At 45.8% G+C, this 19978-nt stretch overlaps 1 long non-coding RNA gene and 1 gene segment (V, D, J or C); one reads left to right on the top strand and one right to left on the bottom strand.

Moving 5' to 3' along the window:
* Positions 1–9342: 9342 nt before the first annotated feature.
* On the bottom strand, positions 9343–11712 carry LOC125623084 (T cell receptor beta variable 30-like). The segment is given in 2 exon segments: positions 9343–11280; positions 11385–11712. Coding segments are annotated over 2 exon segments (450 nt in total).
* On the top strand, positions 11257–19539 carry LOC142069357 (uncharacterized). The gene is made up of 3 exons (XR_012665148.1): positions 11257–11344; positions 12445–15461; positions 18931–19539. It is a non-coding gene; the product is annotated as an uncharacterized LOC142069357 (long non-coding RNA).
* The last annotated feature ends 439 nt before the right edge of the window (positions 19540–19978 follow it).

The following is a 19978-nucleotide window of genomic DNA, read 5'->3' as shown; positions in this document are numbered from 1 at the left end:
GGTTAGATCAGAGCTAAATATTATTAACAAAATCTTAATGTCATGGCTGTATGGGTAAACACAGCAGCCATTCTGCCTTTAGCATCAGCTCACAGTGTCCTCAGCTCAGATGCTGTTTGCTCTTTCACAACCCTCTGAACAGATCACAAAATAAAGGAAACTGAGAGCTTATCATCCCCTCCCAGGGGCAGCACATGGATCTCTGTGTGGGATACCCCTGCAACATTAGCACAGAGTCCCCACCAAAGGCAGAAGAGAGCTGAATTTGATTCCAAGGCAGAACACCTCTAACAAGCCCTTTCCCCTACAACTGTCCTGCTATGTATAAACCCATATCTTAGTGTGGAGACAAAAATCTACAGTTTTCTAGCCCATATGTAAGTGCACTATCCACTAACCTGTGATGACACTTTGAAATCTATTGGAAATGCAGACTGAGATAGGCTGAAGGTTTCCTACTGCCAAAACGCAGAGAAAGCCAGTCTGCTCTGCTGAGACTCTCTTTCCATTTTAAAAGGGTATGGATGGATTTTACATTGATGCTTATAGGCCATACTTCCCACAATCTTCAATATGAGAAACTCCATTGACAGTGAGCAAACAGTGGTTGAGGGCAAAGGGGCTGAAGAGATTTGTAGCCCTGTTTTTAGGAGGTCACCCAAAAACAGTTGGTTGAAACTGCTGGATCAGAAACTCACAAGCAAGTCCTCTGTCTCCACAGGAGTGATAGTCAAGCTGTGACTCCCCTCCATAATGTCACCATTTTTGAGGCTATCTGGACAGTCTCAGGAGCTCTCAGGACAGAGAGACCAATGAGCTATTCTTCCTTCTCAGCAAGTAAAGCAGCTGTCACCATGGGTATGGTCACCAGGGTTGTTATGAGAGCTACTGCTGAGTTGGCTTTACAAACTGCACTAAGAAATGCCATTCATGACATCCAGCACCCAAGTAGGACAGAGTCATTATAGGCCTCAAGCCAATTTAGGAATTTATCATCCAGAGGTGTATGTGATACACACACATGGAGTATATCAATGGGTTTGTGATCAAATCCCAGTCAACATCCCTAGATAATCTGCACCATAGGATCATCTTTTTAGACCCTGCCCCCATCCCACTGAGAGTACATCTCTCAAGCCAGGTCTCAATGCTTGTGAGTCTGCACCGGTGATGTGTCTCGGTTCTGCCATCTGAAACATGAAGGCAATAATCCTTCCCTACCTCCCAGACTGGTGTTGTGGAGCTATTTTCATTAATGTCTGCAACATACTCCAAGATCCTCAGATGGAAGGCTTTGTGAAAGTGTCATTTTTACGTGACAACGGGCTAAATTCATGACAGGTGAGCACATCCCAGTTCGAAGGATTCTTCTACCCCAGTTACCTCTCCCACTGTGCACCTGTCCAGTGCTAACCAGTACCTTGTTGCCTGCACTGGCAGCCAGCCTCCTGTTACTGGTGCTGCAGGATGCAGGGAAGGGGAGGTTTTTATAAAGAAAATTGTTGAGTGAACACCTGTGTCTGAACTGCTGGAGCAGAAATACACAGCTGCAGCCAGGAGGCTGATTCTCTCTCTAGTGTCACCGCTCTGCACATCTTTTATATCAAGTGAGTAAAAGAGCAGCTTCAGTCCCTCCTCCTGAACCAGTTGGTACCAGAGCATCCGAGTGTGATTGTAAGTTAGTTTGCATTTCAGGTGGGCTGGGTGCCCCTTCTCTAGGACCAGACTCTGGTTTTCATTGATCTGAGCATCCTGCAGAGGAAAGAGACAAGCACACGAGGAAGAGACTATAAAACAAATGGCTCAGAGGGAAACATTTGTAGCCACGTCCCGCAAACACCTGGATGGAGATTTCATGCCTCAGCCAATGACGTATTTGCTCCTAAGAGGCACATAGCCAGCACCAGACTATCCCCATCCCCACCTCTGTCTAACTGAGCAGGGGAGTTTCCCTGAGCACAATTTTATACAGCTGCTCTGTAGTCCTGGTTCTGCCCTCAGGAGCAAGAGATGGGTCTCTTGGTTGTATTATTACTGGTCAATTATGTTATCACTTTTTTCTGCAGCCACAGACCTGGATTGCTCCAGGCTCATTGCACAGGGACTTGATAAGGGGATCTGGGGTCTTGACTGGGAGCTGGACTGTTGGGACTGGGATGGGTGTGTGGGGTATCATTACAGTGAGGAATTTCTGAGTGCAGGGACTACAAAGGCCAACACAACAGCTGTTATTCCTTCAGCAGTAGCTCACGTGAAGCCTTGGATTCTACGGATTTGTGCACTTTCACATGAATACCTTTTTAGGTCCAGACTGGTCTGAGGTCACCAGAGCTTATGTGGCTACTAACTTATGCAAATAACCCCATCTTTACAGTTCCCTCATCCTCTTGGCATGTTTGCCTTTACTCACCTTCAGCATGCTGTCAAAATCCTAGACTGTGACATCCCGGGGCTGGGACCCTCTTTATGTTACTTGTTTATGCAGTGCCTCATGCAATGAGGCCCTGTTCCCTGACTCAGGCCCTTAGGCACTTCCGCAATGGACACAATATGAACAAGTTCGGTATCATATCTCCTGTCAGGGACAGCCCCCCTCGCTGAATGTTGCTCCCTGACTCCATTGCTCCCCTGCAGCCTGAGCACCGACTACTCAGCAGAGACAGGCAGAAGGAGCCTTGCTTTGGTGCCTCTTACTCACCATGGCACTGCTAACAATGCAGCGTCCCCTCTCCCTAGGGCTGCCCTGCACTGCTAGCAGTAGGTGTGAGCGCAGGCTGGGGTGGGGATTTGACTCAGGAGGCTGGGGTGTGGGAGTGGGTGAGGACTCCGGCTGAGGGTGTGAGTTCTGGGTGGGGGCCAGAAATGAAGGGTTATGGGTGCAGGAGGGGGCTCCAGGCTGAGATAGGGGGTTGGAGTGCAGGGGGTGGGGGTGGGGGTGAGTACTGTGGCTAGGGGTGCAGAGTCTTGGGTGGAGCTGGGGGTGAGGGGTTTGGAGTTTAGGAGGGTGCTCCAGGCTAGGACCAAGGGATTCCAAGGGCAGGAAGGGGATCAGGGCTGGGGCAGGGGATTGGGACACAGGAGGGTGTCAGGGGTGCAGGCTCTGGGCGGTGCTTACATCAAGCAGCTCCCGGAAGCAGCAGCATGTCCCCCATCTGGCTCCTACACAGAGCTGCGGCCAGGAGACTCTGCACGCTGCCCCGTCTGCAGGCGCCGCCCCTGCAGCTCCCATTGGCTGTGTGGTTCCTGGGCAATGGGAGCTGTGGGGGCGGCACTTGGGGCAGGGGCAGTGAGTGGAGCTCCCTGTCTGCCCCTACTAGTAGGAGCCGGAGAAGCGACGTGCCAGCTCAGAAGTCAACGCCATGGTCAGCGATGCTGACCGGGGCCACCACGATCCCTTTTGACGAGGTGTTCTGGTTGAAAACCGGACACCTGGTCACCCTATGCAGCACTGGTCAGTGGGACCAGGCATCTCCTGTGTATAAGCTCCACTTTTATTGCCACAGGGAGAAGTGCCATAGAGAATAGAAATGGATTTTTACATAGGAATTCACCAGCTGCTGCAAATTTACACATACACACGCTCCAGAGGAAAGAGGTGACTGTAATGCTGCCAGATAAATGCTCTTCTAAGGCATTTGGATTGAATCCAGGCTGGTAACTCCCTTTGAAGCCTCTGGTGGTTTGATGTCAAGCAACATTTCACATTAACATGGCACAGTTTTATAGGCAGGCTTCTGTATGGTTGTTTGCGGGGTACTGCTCTCCCTTCCTGGATTGATTATGACAAATGAGTCATTTGCATGTGAGTGAGTTTCCACCACTAGTTATAAATAACTAGAACTGCTGCTTAATACAATGAGGAAAAAACCTGATTTTTGGGAAGACTTGATTTCCAGTGTCCACACATATGTGTGTGGTTAGCTGAGGACCAGGGGGGTCAGTAATAATAACTGGGGACTGGTAGGCCTACCCCTCTTGAGAGTCTGTACTCTGGGAAAGTAAAAACAAGTTTATAAAATATCACTATAACCTGTAACAATGAATGTTAATAGAAAAGGTGCAAAACGGAGACACAGAGACTAAATCAGTCCAAAGAAAACGACTACTGACATAACGCAGGAGAATGTGTTCAAATCACGTCATTCAAACAAAAGAAATATGGGACTAGAAATCAATAAACCAAAGTTATTGTGTTGAAAATTAGGCCGAAATAGTGAACAAAATAATGAGAGGATGGGCTGTTCTGCCTATCCCTCCCTTTGGGGGTTTTTGAAATAAAACAAATTGTGGGAGGAAAATAGAGAACAGCTGACTGACTGAAGGATTGAAGAAAAGGAAGAAGCGAGCTTCACCATCATGGCTACTACTCTCACTGTCTTTTGAGATCCCAGAATTCACCATACACCGTAGGGCCTTTGTCATTGTGATCTGGAGAAATGTCCTGACCAGACTACTGGGACAAGGAGAGGGACCAGATAACACTGCCACTTCCAGTCACTCTGGCTAAACCCCAAACACTTCCAGGAATGTGAGACTTTATCATCCTCCCTCCGCGCTTAATGCTTTCTTTTCCTTCCTCACCTTATTTCTTTTCTTTCATATCCTTCTCTTTTTGCCTTCTAATTATTAAAAGTCTGCAACAGGGCTGTAAGCCTGTGTTCAGAAAGGCAGCTAAAACAATGCCATAACAACCCAACATTGGTACAAGTTTGTCAGGTCTGGAGATGGCTGATGAGACAGTGGGATGTGCCTGTGTTTCTCCAGCAGCAAGGTTTCAAGTTGGAGTCAACACCAAAATTAGAAGCTGCATTTTATATCTTTGCTGTCCCCTCTTTTGTGTGTTTGTCCCGTTTTGTCTTCTAACAGAATTTGACTTTAACAACAGCTCCAGCCCAACTCAACTAACTTCTTCTCTTTTCTCCAAAATTGGATGGGGCAGAGATGGGCATTGTTTTTAAAAAGACTCTTAACTGAAGGAAAAGGAAACAAGTGATGTCATTAAAATGAAAGTCTTAGTTAATACTTTACATTTCAAATGCTTTAACTGTTTTTCCTTCTTTTTCTGTATCTTTAATAAAAGGTTAACAAGAATTTTTAATGGTGTGTTTGCCATGGTGCTAAGCAGGCTAAAGTCTCTGTATACCAAACCCTAAGCCTTGTTTAACACATGTTTTATGTTGGATAGTGACAGGATCATGTTAACACTTTTGATTCTTTGGGCCCATATATTTCATCAAAAGTAATGCAACAGGCTGTATGTTTCTAGACACATGGGAAAGGATCATGGTGGTTTAAGCCCAGAAGCGTCTGTCAGGATACATGAGATTTATTCCTTCTTCTGTCTCTGCCACTGACTTCTTTTTTTGTCCTTAGGAAAGTCACATAAACCTTGCTGTGCCGCTGTTTCCCAATCTGTGAAGTGGGGATATGAATCCTTCCTCATGACACAGGATGGTGTTGTGGAGCTATAGTCCATTATGTCTGAAAAGTGTTTCGAGACCCTCAGATATTGGGTGCTCTATAAGGGCCAAAGATTATTATTCTTACACCAGCTGTGTTCATGGCAGGGGTGTGTATTCTGTGTATCCCAGGTGGCTCCCCACACTGAAAAGTATTACTCTATTCCCCATTCTGCTCTCTCCCTCTGGCCCCTCTGCAGCACTCACAGAGAATGTACCTTGTTGCTGTCCCTGTGGTGAGGCTGCAGAGTGACAAGGAACAGGCGAGGTTTTTGTAGAGGGAGGAGGTGACTCTGAAGTGCTGTGTCTGAGCTGCTGGCGCAGAAATACACAGCCGAGTCCTCTGGCTGCACAGAGGAGATGTTCAAGCGAAAGAGATTATCCTGTGGCTGGTCAGCCTGAAAGTGACTAGAACTTGTGCCTTTCTCTCTTTCTTCTTTATAGTAGAAGTTAAAGAGCAGCTGCAGTCCCTGCCCTGGATCCTGCCGGTACCAGAACATGCTGTCATGCCCATATGTTTGCTGACATCTGAGATAGGCAGTCTGTCCTCTCTCCAGCACCAGACTCAGTGTTTGGGTTATTTTAGCATCACTTTGGCCTGTGGGGAAAGAGACAAAACACACAGGACAGACAGAATGAAACAATCAGCTCAGAGGGAAATGTGTAGAGTAGAATTCTGCAGATGCTAGGACAGGGATTTCTTTTCCCAGCCAATGACTTACTTGCTCCCAAGAGATACACTGCTGCACACCAGACTATGCACATCCCCATCTCTGTCTCACAGAGCAGGGGGCAGTCCCCCAGCATGGGCTTTTACATAGATTTGGTTGCTTCCTGGTACTAGAGAGCAGGATCTGATTGTGTTTCCCCACAGACACAGGGGGCCCCTTCTGTGGAGGCCTGGTTATTTCTTGTCTTGACCCTGGGAAAAGTGTGTGGTACTGGGAATTGTATCTTTAAGTGGGCTAGCATCTGAGGCAGGCAGTCTGGTGGAGGGGCGCTGCAGAAGCTCATACTCTGTTATGCAGAGGTAGTTGAGGAGCTATATCATTGAATAAAGAGCTTCTATCTGAAGTACTTCAGGCCCAGAGTGATCACTGAACACCACACGGTGTCAGGAGCAAACAGAAATTAAAGAAGTAACTTGAGAGGAAGAACAAAGCAACTAAAAACTCCACGAGAGGTGAAACACTCTGGAAATATGGAGGACACAGCATGTGATTGCAGCTGGAGCTGACATACATGAGCTACATTTAATTTTGCTAGCTTGGGTACTGGAAGAGCGAAGTTGCAGCAGAACAAGCTTCAGCCCAGGTTGGCCTTGAGAGTAATTACCCAGGGTTCTGGGTGGGTTTGTCCAGTCTATACTTAAGTTTTCACTGTTGTGGCTTCACTGCTCCTGCACTCAAGCTAGTGAAATTAAAGCTAGGTCTGGTAGGTTTACTTGAGCTGTAATCACATTCAGTGACTACAGTCTAGAGATACCCAGACAAAGAGAGAGAGAGACCCACACAGAAAACTGGATCTTTTTTTTACTAGAAAAGGGATGGTTTTGGCACAATTCCATTTTGTAGAAACATTTAAACATTTTTTTTTCATTCCAGTGAAGAACAAAAACAAATTTTTAAAGCTCAAAAGATATGGCAGAACAGATTTGTCCTGCAGTAGCCGGTTCTATTCCTGCCACAGCAGTTCTTTGATTTCCTAGGGTAGAGGAGGAGCACCACCTAGTGGCTGGCGAGGAATTTTTACATGGAGACATTGCCTTTCAAGCAGTCACTCTTGCTAGTAGTGGCCCAGTCTAGGGCCCTTTAGCATCTACACATGTTTTCTGACCAATTACATTTTAAAAAATAACAGTATCCAAACCTTTCTGATCCTGCTTCCTGCCTTTCCTTCTTGGGATTTTCTGTGATGTCAATTCAGCTGTGACCAAATTTGTATAAGACCCTGAAATCATCATGTCAGCAAACAGACAGGGGGACAGAACCAAACTACAATGACCTGGAGACACCATAGCAGAGGGATCTGCAGGCAATGGGAGAAGACACAGTCCCAGTAGATATAAAGTCACAACACTTGTAAAAAATGGAGGGATGTAACCAGGAGCCTCCCCATCACATTAAGCAAGGTCACTTTACTCTTGTCTTCTTTGTCCTAATTATTGTATTGTAATAGCTGCCACTGATAAGGAGTGAGATGAGGCAGTTGGGAGTGGAGGTGTCCATGTGATGGATGTGGTCTATGTACAGAATAGTAATAGGCTGAGTATGGCAGCCATACAGCCTATTCCCCAGGGCTCTGTTCAGTCTAGTTTTAAATTACTCAAAAAGTGGAGATTCCCGCTTCTGCTGTACGGAGCAGTAGATGGTATTGTTATAAAATATTTACCTTGCTATCTTGCCTGTAATTTCTTAGTTTCACCACATCAGTTATGCCCCCTCAGCTCACCCCACTCCTCCCTTTGTCAAAATCATTTCTCTCATTCCTTGATTTCAAAGGAATCTACTGTGGCAATTCTCTTGCCAAGAGATTCTCTGCTGAAAGATTAGGTGGAGTGTATGTGTTTTTCACTGACCAATCAGGACACGGCATTTCCTGTGATTTTATCCACAACACTGACACCCCAAAGCTGTGTTCCTACTGACCTTTGTGATCTCCTCTATTCACATGCAGCTGCTGAACTGTGCTGGAAGGGGTGGGTGGACAGGCCTGTGTGCATGGGGAACAGGGGGAGTTTTGTCCAGTTGCTGCAAACACTTAGCCCTGTGTCAACTCCAAGCACAGTAATACACCCCTGTGTCATTTGCATAGAGGCCATCAATGTTCAGGAGGAACTCCTCATCCTTGGGTCTGCTTGCTTTGAAGCTTTGAAGCTGCTTGGGTCTGCTTGCTTTGACATGGACTGTTAATTTCTGCTTACTGAGAAGGCAAGCATGTGGATCTGTCCACTAGGAAGCTGCCTATACCAGTAGAAGTTGGGGTCAGCTGACCCTTCCAAAGAACATTCTAGGGAAGCCTGACTGCCCAGCTGTTTCACCACTGATTGCAGACTCTGGACAATGGCTGCAGAGCAATCAGCTAAAAACCTACAGGAAAACCAGGAACTATTAGCAGAATGAAATAGAACCCCCCCTTGCAACCGAGATTAATGCAATGGTAGGAAATTAAGTGAAGAAGAGAGGATGAATTAATTATTGGTGAATAATTCTTCATGATTGATGGTTAATCATTATGTATTTTTTTTCCTAAGGGACAGTATACACACAAATTTACACCAAAATAACTAAATAACTTGTAAATAACATCTTGCATTATTTCAGTGCAAGTCTGTGTGCAAACACTTATTGGGAATAAAAGTGTTCTATGGATTTAGCTTAAAGTGATAAAAACACAGTGTCATGGTTTTACAATGAATAGCCAGTTTAGAATTTCCTTTTCCTATAAAGTTAAAAAGAATACAAATTGTTTAAATGCTTTGTGGGATCAGGTACACAATTTTTAGCACCTTGCAGGACTGAGCCTGGGGTAAATTTCTCAGTAACTCTTCTGTCTTTGTGAACCCTGTGTGAAAGCAAGGTGAGATCTTATATACATATTTATTTTAGTAGCATATTATAGCTTCTAAAGTTTGTAAAGCATTTTGAGATATAGTGTTCTAGAAATGTATGTGTTATAATACTGATATATGAATTACATAATCATAGATGATAATTATATTGTAATTAATAAAATAAAACAAATTTGTACACTACACATATTTAACGTAATCTACTCTAATATAATGTTCATATAAACAAATATTGCTAGCTAGCTAGATTTTTCAAGGGCACTTCTGAAAATCTACCCCAGAATGTGAACACCCTCCCCGTACCCCCCCCCTTAATGCAAGTGGCTGTGTAACTGCCATTTCCCCTTTCACTGCATCCACAGCCATCTCCTACATTGACACGTGACACCTGCTGCGCATTTCTAAGGGAGCAGGGGCATGAAGTGACTCAGGTCACAGACACACACAGTGACTGATTGGCGATACCAGCAGAATCACCGCCACCAGGATATAATTTAAAAAATGGACCTTGTTCAGCAACAGTATCGCAGGGTAGAAACAGTCATGTTCTCACTCTTAGGCAAGGTTCTGAATACCCTTAACTCCCCCCTAACTTCAGTGAGAAGTTACAGAATTGAGCCCTAGATGCTTAACTGCTAGGGAATCCCTCACCCGCATGTGCGCGATTCAACTGATCATCTGATTTGGTGTCTGGGAAGAACTCCCCAACCCCAGGGGCATATCAAGATGAATAAGGGTGTGCCTCTCGAGCTGTGAGCAAGAAACCTCCATTAGGATCAGATGGGTACATTATACACCATCACCTGCCATATCCTCAGACTATTGGCATGAGGGAATATTCTTGAACTTTGGACATTCTCATCTCTGATGTTTCTAAACATTTGATTTCTTTTGAGGTGTGTTATTATCTCATGACACTCACACACATTTTCTTTTTTACCTGTACAGTTTTAAAATAATATAGCACAGCAGGAGAAGGGAATAAGTGCTCCATGGGGAGGCCAGAATCCCGTAAGCAGTTGCTAGATTTGGTCAAAAGACTCATATTCTCTTACTGAGATAACATGAGTGATTTTATATCAGCCCATTTGGAGACAGCTCCACTGCCTGCAATGTAAAACTGCTCCAGTGCATGGAAAGCATACACTGCCAACAAGAGATACAAACAGAGGGGATAAATTCAGCCATAACATGAGCTGGCATAGACCTTTAAAAGGACATGCAACTGTTTAAACCTTGGCAAAAGCTGGTTTTCATTACTTTAGCTCATTGGTCAATTTCCAGCACATCCTACCTCTAATAGCTGGTACCAGTACAAAAAGGGGTAGTTCTGCTGGGAAGGGCAGGAGCCTGGGAGTCAGGACTCCAGTTTTTATCCCCTAGCTCTGTCAGCAAATCATTGCATGACCTGGGGCAGTTTAACCCATTTCATATACTCCCTCTCTCACTCTCTGTCTCTCTGAGGTTTCTTTCATGATTCCCTAATATCAAGCTGAAATCTCCTCTCCACTCCATCTGTGGTCAAAAGGTCGCAGAACCAGAGCCAACTGAGCAAAGGGGACCTTTTCGTCTGGAGAAATGGGAAATGTTCCCTGAAGGCGAGGTGTGTGTGAGACAGGCAGTAGTCCCCCTGGAGGGAGAAAATAATGTCCATTTATACCTAGGCTGGTGAATACATCACAGGGAATAATCCTGCCGTGGCTGGAAAGGGCTTGCATCAGATGAGGCCTCAGACATCTCTTCCATCGCTAACAGCTGTGAGGAAACATGACACAGACGCTCCGCATCAAGGAACGAAGGGAGAAGCTGGGGCTGTGACTCACCGGGTCTGTGGGAGGGGACAGGGCAGGGGCCTGAGCTAGTGGGTGAAACCTGATCTCAGCTCAGCTCCTCACAGCGGCGGGGGGAGGGGGAGTTTTTGTCCAGGGGCTGCACCCGCTCGGCTCGGTGTGCGGCTCCAGGCGCAGTAATACAGCCCCGTGTCGTTGGGGAAGAGGCCGTCTGTGTCCAGCGTGAAGTTCTGCTGGGTCGGTCGGGCAGCCCGAAAGTGTCTCTCCGAACTGGCGTCAATCGAATCCTCGCCTCTGGAGAGAACGAGCGCGTGCAGGGCTCCCCCCTGGGGCGGCTGCCGGTACCAGTACATCCAGGGGCTTGAACTGTATCCCTGCAGGTAGCAGTGCAGCTGGACAGAGGAGCCGGGGGGCAGAGCAAGGAATCGGGGGGTCTGGTGGAGAGTCTGAGAGCGCCCGTCTGTGAAAGAGACACAGAGATGAACGGAGAAAGAAAGGAAATGAGTCCGAAAGAAAGAAGGCAGGTAAATGGCAATGAGAAATATCGCTCAGTTCTCCCCTTACAGTGCGGGAGGGTCAGAAGGGTGAGAAGCAGCCACAGACGCTCCGGCATCTTGCTGCCCTGCAAACTCACAGATCGCAGAGCCGGACCCATCGTCTCTCTAAGGCCGCGTACGCTGCTCTTCAGACATTTGACACCAATATTCAAATTCTCCTTTCACATGTTCCCTCTCTCCCCCTCTTGACCCACAATTTGTGACGCTCTTTTCCTGGCCCTTTATAAACCTTATTCGCTCCTTCTCTTTGACACTCCCCTCTGTTCCACTTTCTCTTTCCAGTCTCCTCTCTCTGTCTCTCCTCTTCCCTCCCTCGAACTGCTCAAGCACAAATCATTTTATTTCTGTGCCTCTGTCACTGCTCGTCACCCAGACCTTCCTACCCAAACCTCGCCCACCAGTGGGCCCTGCCAACCCCTCCAGGTTTGGTCAGGTTATAGAATTTCACCATCCAGCTAACACAGCATCCTGTCCACCTTCCTTGTTCCTGGACCTTTCCCTCTAAAGCTGTTTGAAATTATCTTTCTCCCTCACACACACACTCATGACAGAACAGGAAAATGCTGCTGCCCTCTTCCCCTCTGGCTAATCCAAGGCACTCTCAGCTCCAGTAATATTCCCCAATAACTCCTCTTAGGGGCAACACATTGCAAGAGAGGGATATCCTGGAGAGCACACCAAAAGTAGTGACAAGCACCTTTACCACTGTGTCAGCCCAGCCACCAGCAACCAATGCCAGCATAGGGCCACTATTTAAGTGAGGGAAGAATGGAGTGGAAAGGCAGAAGGTGGGTGTCTGGTTGCCATGGGAGGGCAGGTAGATGGGCCCCTATGTTAGGGAGGGATCAAAATGTGGGATAATAAGGAAGGGAAGGGGGATCTCCTGTGGGAAGGGGTATGTCTGGCTTGACCAATATTTGTAGCATGGCTTCCTGGCCTATGACCCAGCAAATCCAGCCCTGATATCATTGCATTACTGAATACTACTTAGCAATTAAATGTTAAGTAATTAAAGCCTGCCCCTACTCCAACTGATGCTAATGGCAGAGTGTGCATGACTCCACCAGGCACAGGAGTTGCAAGTCTCCCAACAACCCTTTGAAGTAACAAGTGATTTACATGTGAAGATGATGAGGCACAGAGATGCCTTTAAATGTCTAGTCAGTGACTGAACTGGGAGATGAACTTAAAAGTTCCTGACTTCTGGCCTCGCTCTTCAAAACAAAAGCACCCCAGTCTGAAACCAGGTTCCTTTAGCAGATCTGTTGCATCAGCACCTCCAACGGAGAGATGAGCAGTGAATGGAGTGAGGGTGACACACACTGGCAGCACAGTGGAAATGTAGCCTCTGAATCCTAGAGCTGTGGTTCTAACATTGAAATGAATGGGACTGTTCCTTGGGCCACGGGGATCTGTGCTAGCTTATTACATAGTTGTGTATTTCATATGTTTTCTGTACATGTTTTATATACTTGGCATGGATAGAAAAATATTTTGTTTATTGTGGAAATTAAAAGCAAAAGAGAATATTTTAAATGTTACAATATTTCTTTGTATAACCAGTCTATTTCTGTGTGTTTATACAGTCTATATGGATGAAGATAAAAGGGGAAATAAACAGAGGTAGAGTCATGCTAAGGGTCTACTTCAGGCCACCAAATCAAAAAGAGGAGCTGGATGAGGCATTTTTAGAATAAATAGTAGAAGAATCCAAAGCACAGAATAAATGAGGGACTTTAACTACCCAGATATCTGTTGGAAAACAACACAGCAGCACACAAACTGTCAAACAAATTCTTGGAATGTGTAGGGGACAACTCTTTGTTTCAGGAAGTTTAGGAAGCACCTAAGAAGGCAGCTATTTTTGGTTTGACTCTAATAGGGAGAAACTGGTTGAGAATCTGTTGGTGGAAGGCAACTTGGGTGCAAGTGATTGTGAAATTATAGAGTTCATGATTCTGAGGAAAGGAAGGAGTGACTAAAGCAGTAGACTAAAAACAATGAACTTCAACAAAGAAGACTTCAACAAACTCAGGGGACTGATAAGTTTGGTTCCATGGGAAGGAAATCTTAGGGAAACAGGAATTCAGGAAAGCTGGCAGTTTCTAAACCTGACTATACCACACAGTTTTGTCAACAAAAGCCAGTGGGGAACAGGGAGCTGAGAGGGCAGGCAGCCCCTGTGGGGCAGCAGGGCTCCCATCAGGGAGCTGCCAGCAAAGCTGAGAGACCCGCCTCTCAGCTCCCCACACTACCCTTCTTAGGTCGGTGGAAGCGCTCCTGGTGAGGACATGCACTACCGACCCAAGGAGGGTAGTATGTATGGACATCAGCCATTGCAGTAATTAATGCAATGGTTGTAAGTCAACCTAACATAGGTTGGCTTATCTTTGTAGTTGTGGCAAATTGCCAGCACAATTATGATGGGTCCCACACTTCCTCTTCTTGTGTGTTTGTGTGTGTAGGGGGGGGTGTTCAGGGTGCAGTTTCATGCCCCTGAACTAGGGTATCTACTGTCCCACTAGTAACCCAGAGAAGGGTAGTGAAGAGGGAGGGACCTAGGCCCACACTCTACTCTGGGTCCCAGCCCAGGGGCCCTAGGGATAGTGGCAAACCACTTGAACTAGTGCTTCCTTCCCCTGGGCTACTTCCCTCTCCTGCTCTTCAGCTTGTGGAGCTTCCTGCCCTCTCTCTGCACAAGCCAGGTGTCTCTTTACCTAGGGTCTTGGTCTTCTAGCCAGCCACAGAACTCCTCCAAACTGCTGTCTGCTCCAACACCAAACCACTCTACTCCAACTCCTTCCCCTGGCTGATTGAAGCAGGGGGTTTTTATCAGGTGACTGGCTTCAGGTGCTCTAATTGGCTTCAGGTGCTTTTAATTAATCTATAGCAACCTTTCTTCCCTCTATAGGGAATAAGGCTTCTCCTCATCCTGGGGCTTACATATCTCTCCTAGATCACTCTCCTGCTGCCTTCTGGCCATGCTGTATCACACAGTGTAGACATAGTCTAAAAGAAAAGATATTAAAGGAACAACAGCAAAATATGCCAATGCGGAGAAAAGATAGGAAAAATAGTAAGAGACCATTATGGCTGTATCAGGAGCTCTTTAAGGACTTGAAAATCAAAATGAAATCCTACAAAAAGTGGAAACAAGGAGAAATTGCTACTAATGAGTTTTAAAGCATTATAAAAGCACAAATATGTAGGAAAAAGTTTGAATGGCTAAATGTACTATAACTTTAAAACAACATAAAAAGTAATAAGAAGAGGTTCTATAAATATATTAGAAGTAAGAGAACAACAAAGGAAAGTGTAGGTCCATTACTTAATGGGGAAGGAGAGCAAATAACAGATGACACAGAGAAAGCTGAATATTAAATGCCTTTTTTACCTCACTCTTCCCTAAAAACGTTGATAGTGATTATATGCTTTTCACAATAAATATTAACAAAAACAATTAATATTAACAAGACAGAAGGATTTCAGACTAGAATAAGAAAAGAACAGGTTAAGGAATAGATAGACAAGGTGGGTGAGGTAACATCTTTTATTGGACCAACTTCTGGAACAGAGATTCCAAGGCAAGAACTGGACCAGAAAAACACGGAAGCACTGCATGATGGGGGATCTCTGCTCCAGATGTTAATGAACCCATGGCTGCACACACCCAGCTCAGTAGTTATCAGACGAATTCTAGTAATAAAGCCTTTATTGGTATCCAAAATACTGAAGCTGCCTAATTGCATTGTGAGCTCCGTCGAAGGTACACTGCCCGTAGCCAGGAATGATCAGTTCCTATTGTCTAGCCTGAACAAAACAACTTTGGTATTCTCCCTTGAGCCATCAATTTACCCATAAACAAATCTAGTCTTCTCCTTTGAACCATTGTTGTTTCCCTCCAAAAAAAACCCTACCCATGCTCAAGTAAGTGTTCTGATGCCTGGATCCAAATCTGCATGAGTTCCATTGGGACTTCATCTTCTCCTGACTGATCGTGCTGGAGGCTCTGCCTGTCTCCAGCACTCCGGACCCTCAGCCACCACAACCTGGGAACCCTGACAGGTTCAAGCATCATGGAGTGGTGAGAACCCAACTCTCTCTCTCTCTGTTTTTTTTCTAGTCTAGGTATAGCTTTCTAACCCTGACTTGTGTGATCAGTTATAGTTTTCTAAACCTGACTTTTAAAATCAAATTTAAGCTAGATTTAATATTGCAACTGTTTTGTTTGTTTGGCTCTCCTTGTATGGTCATTACCTGGTAATAAATAACTTTTATGGTTAGGCTGGTTGCTTCCCTCTCTCTCTCTCTCTTTTGTGTTTTTGGCTTCCCCATTTGCTCTGCAGCAACGCTCCTCTTACCTAAGCTAAAGATCCCTGCAGCACTCAAAAATCCTGTGTGGTTTGCTCATCAAGTGGGTTACTACCAGAAAAATTGTAAGGTGAAAGTGGGGATAGGGATGTGCTGAAACTGTGGCATAGGAGGGTGGCAGCTTGGAAGTGCTGTTCGACCCAGCCTGCTGAGTCCAGGGACATATAAGGGGTCAGCTTGGGAGTACTGATTAACCCGGTCCTCTCAGATGCGCTCTGTTAATGTGTGTGTGTGTTCATCTGATTCTGGGTCTAGAGGAACCCAGCCCTGGGGAACCTAGGTCCTGCAGGATAGCTCCATTGGGAGGGACTTGCAGAAGGGAGAAGTAGAGCTCTGTATGAGAACACAAGTGACACAAATAGTACATTGATAGAATTACAGAATGCCCCCTTCCCCCGCAGAAGAGTAGCCCTAATAAATTAGCATACCCCAAGGTAATGGGCAAATCTGGTAACAAGGGCAAATGTCTTTCTGTGAAATATTAACAGAAGTGTTGTATATGAGATGCAGGAGGGAATTGTTCCACTCTACTCAGCACTGCTGTGGCCTCAGCTGGAGTACTGCATCCAGTTCTGGGCATCACACTTTACCAAAGACGTGAACAAATTAGAGAGTCCAGAGGAGGCCTGAGGTTTTTAAGAAGAGGTTAGACAAACATCTGTCAGGGATGGTCTAGGTATACTTAATCCTGCTTTAGCACAAGGGGATGGACTAAATGACCACTTGAAGGTCCCTTCCAGACCTACATTTCTGTGATTCTATGAATTTTGTGGCAGTTCTCTGAATTCTCCAACTATAGTGACCTCCTTATGGTGGGGTGAGCTTTCAAACTGCAGTGCAGAATATACGTTCCAAGACTTCCAGCTGACTTGTAGCATTCTGACATATATGCTTATGTGGGTGGATGCCACTGCCCCCTTCTTGGCAGGCTGTTTCAGACCTTTAGCCTTTTACAGTTCTCTTTGTTTCCCTCTATGGTGGAACTGTGGGGTGCGCCCCCCAAGGGGGCATGAACGAATGTTTGGGGGCATGTGGTGGGGCCCGGGTCAGCCCCCACTGAGGTCGGGGAGAGAGCGCCACCCATCCCCACTCTCTCCCCAGCCCAGATCCGACCCCAGCCACAGCTCCACTCTGCCCCCTGCTCTGCCCCCAGCTAGAGCTGTAACTAGGCATTTGAGCGCCCTGGGTGAGCAAGCATGTTTGCACCCCCTAGCAGCGTTTTTTTAGATGATATGAGTTAGGATATTATAGAGTAATGATAATGCGTTTATTTTTGCGTATCAGTACATTACATAGAAAATAAAAGCTACTGTATGATTCTTTTAGGTGCCACATTAATTTTCATACAATCCTTTAACAACCCTATAGTATCGTCCTGTATAACCTTTAAGTTAACTCATTGATAGCTACTGAAAAAAATACATGGACTGAAAATAATTGTAACATAAATATGGATACGACAATGACTTAATGGCATGAAACATATTCAGAAAGACATAAAATTGCATTTCTGTGTATAAAAAAGCGATACTGATGGTTTTCCATCATCCCACAGTGAGGCCATGGCTAGAATAAACAGACACGTCAGAGAATAAAAGGGACTCAAGAGTGAACAAACAAATGAATTTACCATGGAGGTAGATTATCTAGCAATTGAGTTACCAATATAGAACCTGACTTTGTATAAGCAGAAGCCACCCTTTCTCTGGCCTTTATATGAGGGAAACAGCCATTTGGGGGGCTGGGGGGTGGTTGTAAGATTTCTATTTTTTACCTTTTGCATTGTGATTTTATTTTTCTGAGAGTATTGGTTATTGTTTGCTTCCTGATACAATATTATGGTTGGTTTATACCTGATCATTTCTCCTGCTGAATCCTGCCGAGCAAATTGGGATTACGCCCCTTTAAAGGTGAAGCATTATAGCAGAATGGCTTGTTTGTATAAGGCCAATGTGGGAAGTATCATTCAGTTGGGGAAGCTATGTTGTGACATCTGATAAGAGGCATAACACAGCCTGCTTCTTGACAGGGGGTTAGACTATATGACTCTTGCGGTCCCTTCTAACCCTGTGGTTCTATGATATTTGACTTCTGTCCAGGCAAGGCCCTTCACACCTAAGTGTGGAAACAGAAGAAAGTATATGGCTGTGGTGATTGTGAAATCAGATTATGCTGTGCTTCAGTGTGAGACAATGCCAATGCCATGGTTATAGTGGGTAAATAGACATATCAGCGAGGTGATGGCCCCGGTCTCCTAGAGAAGGGTGTCAGGAACAGGCTGGCTGGGTCACAGCACAGAATGCTACAAGCACAGGTCACAGTCGACTTGTTTCTTCACCAGTGCATATCTAACCAGCAGCCCCAATCCAGATCTGCAGCCAATGCAGATTTCCCTATTGGTCTTTTCACCTGTACAGTAAATGTCCTATATTTTTATCTGTCTGGGCACTACTGAAAACTGTCCCTAGCCCAAAATTAGAGGCCTTTTAAAAGAAAAGCCTAGGTGTATTCAGCACCCTGGGCCAATCTGCCCTTAAGGTGTCAATTCCATGATGTGTGAGTGCAACCTGCTGCCCAATTAATGGAGCATTATAATAATGATTGCGGGGGGCTGGGGGAGAGATTCCATTACTGATAACGGGGCACAACAGGAAAAGTTTGGACACCACTGCTTTATTGACAAAGAGTATGGCACTAGGGAAAACAAAGTTGCAATTTCCATTTGTCCTGTCTTATGTCTGCATTTGATTGATGTGAACCACATGACTGCAACTATAGCATCTTGAACCAGGAAGAGTTAAATGAATGGCAGGTGGCTATATGTAATGAGGCTGTCACAAGAAAATAACCCATGCTCAAAGGAGCTGCTCTGCCTTTGTTCATTTATCCCCAAGCAGCACCTTGCTGTTATTTCTATGCATAATGAGCTGTTTCTGTCTGCATGAGAAAAGCCTTCTGTGGAGATGGGAGGAGCTGCTCTCTCTGAGGGGGTGTTGGGGGAAGGAGGGAGTTTTTTGTAGAGGGAGGAGGTGACTGAAGCACTGTGTCTAAACTGCTGGCACAGAAATACACAGCCGAGTGCTCAGTCTTCACAGAGGGGATGTTCAAGTCAAAGACTTTGATCTGTGGCCGGGAGGCTGTGAATCCATCTTTAATATCACCTTTCTCCTTGTTCTCTACAGCAACTGAGTAATAGATCAGCTGCAGCCCCTTCCCCTGCTGCTGCTGATACCAGTACATATAACACCATCCTGGCTACTATGGATGTAGAAGCCCTCTACACCAACATTCCACACAAAGATGGACTACAAGCCGTCAAGAACACTATCCCCGATAATGTCACGGCTAACCTGGTGGCTGAACTTTGTGACTTTGTCCTTACCCATAACTATTTCACATTTGGGGACAATGTATACCTTCAGATCAGCGGCACTGCTATGGGTACCCGCATGGCCCCACAGTATGCCAACATTTTTATGGCTGATTTAGAACAACGCTTCCTCAGCTCTCGTCCCCTAAAGCCCCTACTCTACTTGCGCTATATTGATGACATCTTCATCATCTGGACCCATGGAAAAGAAGCCCTTGAGGAATTCCACCATGATTTCAACAATTTCCATCCCACCACCAACCTCAGCCTGGTCCAGTCCACACAAGAGATCCACTTCCTGGACACTACAGTGCTAATAAACAATGGCCACATAAACACCACCCTATACCGGAAACCTACTGACCGCTATTCCTACCTGCATGCCTCCAGCTTTCACCCTGACCACACCACACGATCCATCGTCTACAGCCAAGCTCTGCGATACAACCGCATTTGCTCCAACCCCTCAGACAGAGACAAACACCTACAAGATCTCTGTCAAGCTTTCTTACAACTACAATACCCACCTGCAGAAGTAAAGAAACAGATTGATAGAGCCAGAAGAGTTCCCAGAAGTTACCTACTACAGGACAGGCCTAACAAAGAAAATAACAGAACGCCACTAGCGGTCACCTTCAGCCCCCAACTAAAACCCCTCCAACGCATTATTAAGGATCTACAACCTATCCTAAAGGATGACCCAACACTCTCACAAGTCTTGGGAGACAGGCCAGTCCTTGCCTACAGACAGCCCCGCAACCTGAAGCAAATACTCACCAACAACCACATACCACACAACAGAACCACTAACCCAGGAACTTACCCTTGCAACAAAGCCCGTTGCCGATTGTGCCCACATA

The sequence above is a fragment of the Caretta caretta genome, chromosome 1, assembly GCF_965140235.1.
Source record: "Caretta caretta isolate rCarCar2 chromosome 1, rCarCar1.hap1, whole genome shotgun sequence".
In the NCBI taxonomy this organism is placed as follows: Eukaryota; Metazoa; Chordata; order Testudines; family Cheloniidae; genus Caretta; species Caretta caretta.
The sequence above is the reverse complement of the archived record's forward strand: the minus strand, read 5'-3'. Positions and strand labels throughout refer to the sequence as shown.